The 12,157-nt window shown below is 42.8% G+C and overlaps 1 protein-coding gene across 3 annotated transcripts in view; it reads left to right on the top strand.

Moving 5' to 3' along the window:
* The window catches only part of satb2 (SATB homeobox 2), a 64,172-nt gene extending 61,583 nt beyond the window's left edge, over window positions 1-2,589 (top strand). For 2 of the 3 annotated variants that reach the window (XM_031297285.2, XM_031297155.2), the window contains exons 13-14: window positions 921-1,127; window positions 1,586-2,589. In XM_031297285.2, the coding sequence (XP_031153145.1) occupies window positions 921-1,127; window positions 1,586-2,095 (717 nt within the window). In that variant the 3' untranslated portion in view covers window positions 2,096-2,589. The remainder of the gene's footprint in view (window positions 1-920; window positions 1,128-1,585) is intronic. The other variant, XM_031297205.2, reaches the window with a different exon arrangement.
* The last annotated feature ends 9,568 nt before the right edge of the window (window positions 2,590-12,157 follow it).

The raw sequence follows: 12,157 nt of genomic DNA, 5'->3' as shown, positions 1-12,157 counted from the left end.
TGAATGCCAGCCTTGGAGCTGGTTAATAGACCGTGACACTCTGTGAGCTGTGAAACATGTTCTCACCCTGTGTGCAGCCCTGGCTACTGTGTGCTGGACAGCTTACTGGTGGTTTTATAAGATGCGTTGCATCGTACAGGGTTACTGTCAGCTACAGAATATACCAGAGACGGTTTAGAACAGAGATGCCCCAACTCTGAGTCATTCCTGTATCTGTGTCACATGGGTTTCTCCATTGCCGCGCCTCTTTAGGAGACTAGCAGCAGGCCCTAAGTGTATTGATTCCAATGGGAGAAGCGAAGTGAATGTGAACACAGATTATGAGCGATACTTTCGCCCCATAGTCACCAAAGTAAATATTGGAGCCATTATTCACAAGCCCAAATCTCCAGGACATTCTGACACTAAAATGGCATTTTTCAGACGGACATATTAGGAGAAAATTAACTTTGTTTCTGTCTCAGGAACAAACTCTCGCGAGATCTGGCAACACTGATAAGATAACGTCAACTAACATTCGTGAACGCCCTAACAAAACTAATGTTCGTAATGCTTAATATGTCTTTTAGCCGTGTAAATATCTAATGTTAGCAAAATAAAATATTAATAAATTATGCATCTATAACTTTAAATCCATCCACACATACATTCAGTACACTTTCAACCGAGGCCATGCCCCATTTAGGAGGCAGTGTGTACCGTTTCATACCATTACAGCGTGTAATAATCTTTGGTAATAGAGAATCTTTGATTACACTCAGGAAATAATATTTTAAGAAGTATGTGTGATGCATCCAGATGTTGACACAGGATTTAGGTAAAATAACAAACGTAAATGCATAAATTAAGTATCATTGTTGTCAAAATAAATTCCTGCTGCAGTCTTGATCAGGGGTCACTGTGCCCCATTAATCAATCAGCTCTTTTGTCTTTCTCGTCAGGCGCTTCACAGGCCACCCCCGGCCCCGATGAAGGAGCACCGCGTGTCTCCGATGCGTGAAGAGCAGTTATCTGCCCCGGTGAATGAGGAGGGCTTACAGAATGCGGGAGCAGGAGCTGCTGGCGGCTGTCCTCATGGCACCGTTGGCAGTGCTGGGAGCAACAAGAAGCCACGATCACGCACTAAGGTATAGTTATTCTACTCTCTCTGATAGGACCATCACCAGGACCCATGAAGTGATTATTATGCCTTTTGGAACTAGTTTTAATTCCAGGTCTCAGGTGTAGCACCCGAGCCATTTTGGGCACCACCTAAGCAGAATGAATGTAAAATCGATGTAAGCATCAAACTAACTAAAAGACTTTTCTCAGATCTAATGATTGTAGTCGGTCCCCAGTGAACATCTTTAACAAGTTTAGTCTTCAAGCTTTTTGAGTGGTATTTTTTTATTATCTGCTCTAGCTTTTCCAACGTTTTAGACACAGATATGGTGATAGTAATGGTCAGATGATGTAAAAGTCCATTTTGTTTTTATTGAAAAAAGTAACAATTTCCTGATGGATGAACCCTAAACCCCGCACCAAATATGTGCAACTAAGTCTTCCCCAAACTAACACTGAATTCATGTTCTCTTTCTATATTTAGATTTCCCTGGAGGCCTTGGGTATCCTGCAGAGCTTCATCCAGGATGTTGGCCTGTACCCGGACCAGGAGGCCATCCACACCTTGTCTGCGCAGCTCGACCTGCCCAAACACACCATCATCAAGTTCTTCCAGAACCAGCGCTACCACGTCAAGCACCACGGCCGCCTCAAGGAGCTGGGCGAGGGGGCTGCGGCCAGCGGAGGTGTGGACGTCAGCGAATACAGAGAAGAGGAGCTACTTTCGGGCTCAGAGGACCCGGAGTCCAGCGAGGACGGAGCAGAGGAGATCTACCAGTCCACAGAGGGGAATTGTGGGAGCGCTGGAGGGCTGAACCAGCCACCGCCGGCCTCCTCCGGCTCCAAATCTAACTCCAGCTCCAGCCAGTCGTCCTCAGGGACCAAAAATGCTCAGGAGGAAGGAATGGACAAGGGGCACGGCCGGCCTGGTGGCCCCCTGGGCCCCGGGAGCTCCTCATCCAGTCCCAGAGAGCCGGCCGACTACCAGAGGTAGAGACTGACACACAGAGAGGAGAGGACAGAGAGAAAGAGAGAGAGAGAAGGAGAGAAAGCAAGATAAAGGAAAAGCTGTGGAAGTGGTCATAAATTAAAGGAGGGGAACGTCAAGAAACCATCAGGCTGAAATAACGTATACGTCGCTCGAACAACCAGACGGACTTGATCTCAGACAGACTGATGTGGGGAGTAAAATTTACCTCAGCAAAAAGACAGCAGCTTTGCAGAGTGCTGTGACACAGCAGCGTTTGTGTAACTGTGAAAGAAAGTTTTCCCAATCCACATTTAAATAACTCTCATAAACAGGTAATCCATTGCTGCTCACGCCTACAACCTAAACAACAAAATCTCCAAGTGTCAACACTTTCTCTCAATCTAATCGCCAGAAAGGACATTCTGGAGAGGCAAGGTTTTATCGGCTTCGGCCAGAAATTGTTCCTGTTCCTCCTCTTTAAAGTCCGAGCACAGTCACATAAAGCCGCCTACACATGATAAGCAATTTGCTCTCTGCGCATTGCTAGGTAGGGCAAAGCGCAGCGCAGGTAAACATCATCCAGGGTGGCAAGGAAGCTATTTCCCGTTGCTAGGTAACGACATGCTGTTATCTCATTGGTTGCGCTTTCGAAAAGGTCAGCGGCAAATAGGTCAAAGTTGCGATAATTTGAACTTTGAGCACAGCGCAAAGCGGCAAATCCGAGCGGTGCACGACGCCAGCCACCGCCCTCCCCATAGGAAATCAATGCAACAGCCGGCTATCATGTGTAGGCGGCCTAAGACATAGTCCCTACATGCCGGGGGCTTTCCGTGACCTCTACAATCCCTATGAATCCTCAGGACACACACGGATGTAGCTAATGCTGTTGCCTGCCTGAGAAACGTGGACAGACGGCACTTGCTGTTCATCCTCCAAGCTTCATCTTATCGTGAAAAAACAAAAGGAAATGACCCCCACCACAACCTGCCCCCGCCTCACTGTCACGTAGGATTGGGCATCGAGAAACGGTTCCAACTTGCAACCTTTTCAAAAAAATTAAGATTCCAATGGAATCGTTTGGAAAATTTGGATTCAAATCCGATCATCAGTTCCAAATTTAACACGCGAAAGTTTTGGTTTCCATAGCGGCCACCGTACTTCCAGGGGCTTGTTGTGTTGTAGCCATGGAGCACAGTAAGCGGCGCTCATTTTACGTAAAAAAAAAAGCCCGGAAAAAACTGTAAATCACCATTGAATCAAAATAAAAATTTCCGTCTGTGAAATAAGCAGGTGACCCGTTTCAACTCCACCCATCATAGAATCGAAATCGAGAATCATGAGAAGCGGAATCGAAAGGAAGAATTGGAATCAGAATTGTTCAAATCAAAACGATGCCCAACCCTAACGTCACACTCCGGAATCACCACCAGTCCGATCTAGCACTTACTGTTCACAGAGACACTGATATTTTGTGGATTTGATGTACTCTTGCCTCCCTCCCTCCATCTCTCCTCTCAAGGCTCACAAAACAGTGTGAGGTTTAAATATGACAGTGAAATGAGGCGGGAGGAAAGTGGACCGACATCGAGAGGATGTGGCGTGGACGGACACTGTACTGTATACCCAAGACTCTGAAACGCTTCCTGGCACCGCCCCGCGTGTGTGTGGCGAGAAAAATGTCAGGAAAGGAAAGGACACAGAGCGGAGATTCAGTAACCAAACAATCAGTCACTTTATGTGCGGTAGTCCACTCTTCCTCTCCTCTCTCCATCTCACTCTCTCCCCCTTTTTCCTCGCTCTAATTGGTGCCCACAGTCTTGTGTTTCACCACACCTACCCGCACTTAAACTTCACCAACCCTATTTATTGCTATCTTTATCCATGATTATTATTATCATTATTGTTATTATTGTTGTTATTATGGTTAGAATTGCTGTCATTGCGTGCTATTTTTAGTTTTTATTTCCATGGTTTTAAATATTGGTTTTTAGAAACTGGGCGGTGGTTTGGGATACAAGAGACATTAAGAGTGCTCTGCCCTAAAAAAAATAAAAATACAAAAAAAAAAAAAAAGAGGAAGAAAAGGAACGGAGAGTGAATGAAAAGAAAAAGAAGCAGTTACTGAGTGTTATTGGGTACAAAAAAAAAAGTCCTGTCATGTTGTATTATGCCTTTTTTATAGTTCTGTCCCAAAAATAGCAAATGAGAGAAATAGTTAAATAAGAAAGCAGCTATTTTGCTGCAGTTGATGACAATCTACTTTTTTGAGCCATTAAAGAGAATGTGGCAGTTTTGACTCATGTTCTTCACGTTTGATGTCTGTAAATACCCGACACGGGATAAATTGTTATTGATATACTTTTATTTTTTGCTGAGTGACTTTACGTGTTTGAGCCAGTTTGGAGTATCAGAAGAGTGCTGTTTGTTTTTTTTATCTTCCTTTTGGACAACTCAGTGAAATCAGTTCATTGTGCCAGGCAAATTCAATCACGAGAGTATTTAAAAAGAATTAGATAAAGGTTTTTTTTTTTTTTTTTGCTTGGTGTCAGTTGTGTACAAGTATAAAGTATGTTTAAAAAAAATGATCTGAGAATGGATAGTGTCCATGTTGTTTGACTATCCTTATCGGCTGCTACACTCAAAACAGATGACCTGCCTTTTAATGATTACGTCGACTCCAATCACTCCGTATCAGATGATATTTGTGCTTTTCTGTATGACAGGAATCAGGGTTAGACTCAAATGCAGTTCCAATGAAATCTTAGTTCGTCCAGCATTGAAGTGAATTAAAATTTGTGAATTCAAAAGAAATCGTCTGTCTTTATTTCACTATCTTTTTTTTTTTTATGGATCCTCACACTGGAACACAAAGACACACATATTGTAGCCACGCCAAGCCCATCAAGTAAGAGTCTGTGTAAAGCCACAGGGGCTGGGGGTTTCTAATAAGTGTGTGGGTAGTGACGGTAATTCACACAGAAACTCAGCCAGTGCTCTCTCTCCTGACCAAAAACATTAGAGTCACAGTTTACCCAGCAGCAAACAACAGGCCTGTCCTGAGAATGAGTCACTAAAGATCCGTTTCAGGGCTTCAACTAACAATTATTTTCATTGTCAGTTAATCTGTCGATTATTTTCCCGATTAATCGATTAGTTGTTTGGTCTACAAAATGTGGATCAGTGTTTCCCAAAGCCTAAGATGTAGTCCTCAAATGTCGTGTTTTGTCCAGAATTCAAAGATATTCAGTTTACTCTCACAGAGGAGAGAAGAGAGTAGAACATATTCACAGTTAAGCAGCTGGAATCAGAATTTTTACAGTTTTACAGTTCCATAAAAATTGACTCAAACCGATTAATCGATTATCAAAATAGTTGGCGATTAGTTGACAACTGATCGATTCATCGTTGCAGCTCTATTCACTTGCTTCATTGTTTCAAACGACAATATATTAAAATGCAAAGTAGCCCTAATGAGCAGTGGAATTATATATGTATATATAAGTTCTAGGGGTGTTGAAATGAATCGCTGCATCGCGATGCGGACCAGGACGATTCTGCATCGATGCCGTGACAGACCACGATCAATCGATTCCGACTGAAGTTGCTTGTTGATTTTCTCACTCGCTGCTTCTTTGGTTTCTGCCTTTTGAATGTTGTCTGCTGTGTTCAGACTCGGCGTGTTCCTTTAAGAGTAGATACAATGAAAAGGGGAGTCAGATATATATACATATATATATATATCATATAAAAATTCAAGCAGTCAGATATATATGTATTGAATTTTTCGATGAAAACCATGTAACAATATACAATAATATTGAGGAGGTGACGCATCGTGATGCATTGTGAAATCAAATCGATTTGAATTGTTGACAGGATAATTGTAATTGAATTGAATCGTGAGACCAGTGAATGAAAAAACACCCCTAATAAGTTCATTGGTTGAACAAAGCAGTCTAATTTAGGTGTATTTTCAGATAAAAGACTTTCTATTAAAAAGTATAAGGCTGGTGATATTCTATATTTTTGTTATTGTCAGCAAATCACAAGAAAAGGCCAAAACCAACGATGCCTTAGGCTACGTTCAGACTGCAGGCAAAAGTGGCCCAAATCTGAAACAGACTTCTTCAGAAGTAGTGTGAACACTCAAATCTTGCCCAGAGCTGATGTTTTCAAATCAGATTTAGACCACTTCCGTATGTGGTCCTAAATCAGACCCAGATCTGATTTTTTTCAATGAAGCCGCAGCGTGAACAACCAAGGCGGATTTGATGTGACTTTTACGTCAATATACATCGACATTTGTCACAATTATGCGCCGGCGGGAGTTAGCCCTAGACACAGACAGTAAAATTAAAAACTTGACTAGGCCTACAAAATGGAGAACAGTGATGGGGCAAGTCAATGGAGGGAGAGGGAGGGTGTTAGACCTAATTAGTGTATGGGGAGATACTTTAATCAAAACTAGAAGGATCATACCGTAACCGCTCCGTTTTTGAAAAAATAGCGAACGAAATGGAAGAACAGGAACACAGGAGAACGTGGATGCAGTGTAATAAATAATAATAAATAAAATAATAAATAAAAGCGAAAATGCTTACTTCCTCCATAACCTCCCTAACTTCAGTGCAACAGCGCGCTGCGTCTGATGTCATTGTCATTGTTCTTTTACGCATGTGGGTCAGTTCGAAACCGCAAACAGTTCACGCTGGAATCTGATATAGGCCACATTCTGAAAGGTCATGTGAACAGCCAAACAAAAAATCGGATCTGAGCAAAAAATCCGAATTAAGCATTAAGACTTGCGGTGTGAATGTAGCCTTAGTGTGTCTCGAAATACTTTACCAACTTCACTACCCTGTCTGTGGCTCTCAGCCCCAAGCCTATTTGTTCATACCGAAGACGTACATTTTTTTAAAATGGGTCACAAATGTATGTAACAGCTGGACACTGTAGTATTTAGCGAAGGTTACTGAAACAGAAGGAAATAGTGCATTTCGGGAGGGACTATTTTCAGCTGCAGATTTGGTGAGTCAGAGTATTTACAGCAGCAGTGCAGTGTGGGATCGATTTAAAATAAACTACAGTCCTTAGTAATGAAGGAACATGATCCATGGTGCAACAGTGTGGCTCATTGATTTTAACAATCAATGGACAACAATGGAGCTCTAAGGCACAGAGGAATGAATTCAGGCTTTGGATGCACACAATAGTATGGTGGTTTGGTCCCCTTCAGTGGATTTGCTGACAAAAAATATAACAGATTGTCAAGGAAAGGAGTAAAGTTTGTCCTCTTGGACGGCTCTGAGTTCGGACTACCTGCCTCCATGTTGGTGTTTTATTTGTTCATGCCTTTATTCGCAATGCGAAGGATCACGCAAAGAAAACTTCCCCGGTGTGTAAAGGCCTTTAACCTTTAAACTAAAACACAAATCTACGGCTTCAAGCAGCAAAAAAGAACAAACAATTTGTGAAGTCTGTGATGAGTGAAGAATTAGCCGAGAAAAGAAAATCTTGTAACAACTCTGTCTCTTCGTGGCTTTGGTTTCCACCATTTCCTCAACATTCAGCAGAGATGGGGACTCAAGTCTGAGACTTGGACTCGAGTCGCACTTAAGTCGCACAAACAGCTGACTTCAGACTTGACTTGCGACTCGACCCAAAAGACTTCAGACTTGACTCAGACTTGAGCTTCGAGACTCGTCAACAACCTGTTTTCATGCACTTATTGCTTTTTAAATCTAAATGTATTCATGTATTTCTATTTTCTTTTATTGGCGCATATACATTGGGGAAATGTATGACGAGCTGTATGTCCCCTGCCCTTTGCCATAATGTGCAACATAACGCATGCGCTATGCCTGTGTGCGTGCACTCACATATCAAAAAATGCATTGAGGATGGCGCCGTTGAACACTGGGCCGTCTTGACTGTCTTAATTCTGCACATATTTCTGTTACTGTAGTCCTATTTACTATTTCATTATTTCATCCATGCGTGGCGCAGCGGGTCCGTGCGCACTGTCACCTGCCGTGGAGACGCTGGCCTCACTAACCTCTCCTCCTCTGAGTCAGATCTCCCTTGCGCTGGACTCAGTTTCACTGAGCGTACTAACACTTAGAAAATAAATTGCATTACATCAGTGAGTTCAAACTGCTTATTGTGCGTAATTTGGACTGACACTGAGATGCATGTTGTTCTGTAACTGGTGTGGCGCTGCCACTATTCTCTTGATTGCCTCTTCAACATTAGACATTTTTTTGAGCGAAAGAGACGTTACATTTAGCATATATCATCACAGGTAACAAGTTTAACATTGCAGTGTTGTGCTAATGCTGGGAACAGGCAAACTGTATCTTTGTATCCATATGATGTGACAGACTTAGGTTAATATTTCACCAGGTCCAAGGGCTAGAGCAATGTGTTAAGTAGACCCCATAAAGTTCTCCTACAACTGATTGTGATACTGTACTGTATGGATGGTAGCTACAGGACATGCTTTGAATTCATAAGATTTAACAATACAGTGTTAGGGACAGATCAGATGGCCAGAGACTTGAGACTTGACTTGGACTTGTTGCAAAAGACTTGAGACTTGAGTTGAACTTGCCCCTCAAAGACTCGAGACTTGACGTGGACTTGAGCTCAAAGATTTGAGACTCGACTTGTGAACATCTCTGACATTCAGTCATTGATTAATGAAACACAGCTATTAGTTCAGAGATGCCTGCAGAGTATGGGGGATAATCTTTAAGGCTCGACATTAACTTACTAGCATTGGACTAATCTAACAACAGATCTAAGACGGGCCTAACTCCATTCTTACATACTGTTATTGTTTGGTTCCATAAAGATGGACTAAATTTGCTGTTTATTCTTTTTTCAAATGTGTAAACATGGCCACCAAAAGACTGATGTTGAGGATCAAACCTGTGACTGGCTTTAGGCTGCATTCAGACCAACTTGCATGAAAAAACTCAGCCATATCATTCATTTGAATAGGGTCAGTCCGTCAAAGTACAGTACAGTAGGTGTGCCACAACACAGGGCTGTCCGGCGAATAAGTTTTACCTGGCTCAACTGTTGCCACATCACAACGTCATCCAGCAGAGCGCTGCCTTGGCAAATCAAATACATGCGAGCACACATTACTTGTAGATTACTTGTATTTCTGCCGTTTACCTCGCAATCTAAAATAGTTGCCGATGTGATAACTTTCCAGAGATGTAAAATCCTTCCTGAGAGCATTACAAACTGTTGTTGTGTTTTGGTATCGGATAAGCCTTTAAAAATAATAATCTGTTAGTCAAAATGGACTTCTTGCACAATCTGTTCTCATTCCCAACTCGTCCAATAATGACGCTTGGTCAGTGGCTCTCAGCGTCAGACATAGACGCAAAAATCCCCCTTTAGCGTCTACGACCTAAAATCCATGTAAGGAGGTAGGTAGGTGTGTGGATTGGTCAAACAGCACAGGACTTTCACTCAGGAGACCGGGGGTTCATGTCTCTTTCTTGTCACACGTGTCATAGTACAACTCATTTTCATTAATGGGTTTGTATGATATCGTACGAAAAGTTAGGCACACTAAAACATATATTATACGAATACTAGGGGACCGCCAGCTGGTCACGTGACATCAGCTACAGAGCTCCGTGCTACAGAGCAGCAGTTGCTAGCTGTTTAAGGCCTCCTGCACACTGGCAGCGTGGCGTGAGCGTGGTGTTTCTGTTGCGTGTCAGTTGCGTGGCGGCTGCGTGGCGTTTTCTATGTCTTTACACAGCAGAATCGTGTCTGACGCGGCGCTGCTGCTGCCGCCTTGTCTGTACACATGTACGTTTCCCATTGATAATGATTTGGATCACCCTTGTTTGACATATGGGGAGAGAGTTGTGGAAATGTACTGCACTCAAGCAGTAGTATACTTCATGTTAAACATAAATATATACTGATTTGATTACAGCAAAGACAACGTCGGCAGTATTGACGGCAAAATAGGCTACAGAATATTTCGTTCTGTATTGACAGGTGCAATATTTGAAAATAGATAATTATTTATTATAATTATTTTTAAATTACATTTATATCTGCATTTATGTCAAAACCTAGAGACTTTCAAACATCAAAATTTCATTTATTAAATGTATTCGTGTCAAAATGACATATAAACATCTTTTCCTATTCTATTTTGCCTGGAAACGCTTCCAACACGCTTGCTTGCGTGAAAAATAGGCGTCGGTCCTATTTCTAGCATGCACACGTTCTGAGACGTGCGTGTCATGCAGGAAGTGTGCAAGCTCTAACCTGGAGCAGAAATAAAAACGGACACACCACGCAGCTGACACGCTCACGCCACGCAGGCAGTGTGCAGGAGCCCTAAGTCGCTACAGAGCTTCGTGACACGGCTACAGTCCTCCGTCACAGCTCACCATATTAGCGGCAGTTAGTAGATGTGTTTAGCCGCTACAGAGCTCCGCGACACCGGCTATGATGCTCCGCATGGTGCTCCGCATGCTGCTCCGTCAGGTCAGCGATAGCTTGTGGTTCAGTTACCCGAGAATAGGTGACGTCGAGTACAGAGCACCGAAAGCTGCCGGTCGTTTCGGTGGAGATTACGGTTAAGTTTAGGCAAGAAAAAGTGAGTGTACAAATGTTTTGTTTTTCTTCTTTTTAACGACTTTAAGAAACAACCATGACATGCCAGTAGCTCGTCATTTAGGAACCATGTGGCATAGCTAAACTCAACTTGAGTAAACAAGTCAAATAAAACAGCTCATCTGACAGGCTACCTTAGGACAATCATCTCACACACACACACACACACACACACACACACACACACACACACACACACACACACACACACTCTAATTGCCTCTCTAAATAGTTTCAACTCTGATGAGGTGTGGCAGGGCAGAACAATCTTGGTGTTTAACCTGCCACTAAGGGTCAAGCATTTTGTGTATGTGTGTGTGTGTGTGTGTGTGTGTGTGTGTGTTGAACTAAACAATGGAGCCTAAGTGTTGGTGATGAGCTGGAAGGGTTGAGGTCTTCCTGCAGAAGCGTTTTCCACTCAGCTTGCCTTCTCCGACTGAAGACAATCAGCTCACCCTGTGACTCTGCCTCGCTGGGATAATTATACCTGCTGAGAAACACCGACGTCTCCGCATACTTTCCCTCAAAAAAATATCCTGTCTGCCTGCCTCCCTGGCGCATGCTTCGGGAGGCAAACGAGGCCGAAACTGAGCTGAGAAAGCTACAAGAAGAGTTTAAGAGAAATGAAAAGAAATCCACTGAAGCTTCTTGAAATGGAGACGCTGTTCATTTCATTGCTACACCTGATATTCTCATTAAAGCCCATGTTGCAGGTTAACCACCACTGTTGATTAATGGGTACATAAAGCACTCAACATATGTATATCATTGTTAAAAATGTCACCAAATAGTGTTAAAGGCCAGTTTTTACCGTTTTAGTCGTTTAGTGGGTTTTTTAACGCAATTCAGTGATGACGTCACGTTGGGGAGACGTGCCTCAGCCTAGTACTAGAACTATGGTGACTGACTGGGATGAGGAAGAGGTGGAAGAGGTGTTTTTACTGTCAGTGAATAGCATTGAGTGAAAGGCAGTGTTTTCTTTATATTTAGTGACAGTGATCATGTCGTTAGTTCAGATAAGTACTGGTAATCTAGCTAGATCTAGAAATAGAAGGCATCATGCTAGCTATGGGCTAACTTGCCAGTCAGTCCCACCTGTGAAATCCCCCGACGTTGTAAACACATTTTCGATTAGATAGCTCACGTTTTGATGGACCCTACTAGCTCCAGTAACAACATATTTGCCTAGTGTTTATTTATTACTTGGATGGGGATGCTGTTCGGCTTTTCACAAGTTTAGACAGCTAGCTAAAGCTACGCCGACGTTTTGCTAACGTTAGCGCAACAGCGTTAGCCTAGACGGCTAGGTAAATATTACGACTGCCTTCGTTGTTTCCTCTATCTGCGTCCACGTTGTCAACATAAGACATGTGGCGTTAGTGCTCCTTTTGTACCATAATTGTATTGAATGAAATGTTAAGCTTCGCTCCT

Source organism: Sander lucioperca, chromosome 8 (genome assembly GCF_008315115.2).
Source record: "Sander lucioperca isolate FBNREF2018 chromosome 8, SLUC_FBN_1.2, whole genome shotgun sequence".
NCBI lineage: Eukaryota > Metazoa > Chordata > Actinopteri > Perciformes > Percidae > Sander > Sander lucioperca.
The sequence above is the reverse complement of the archived record's forward strand: the minus strand, read 5'-3'. Positions and strand labels throughout refer to the sequence as shown.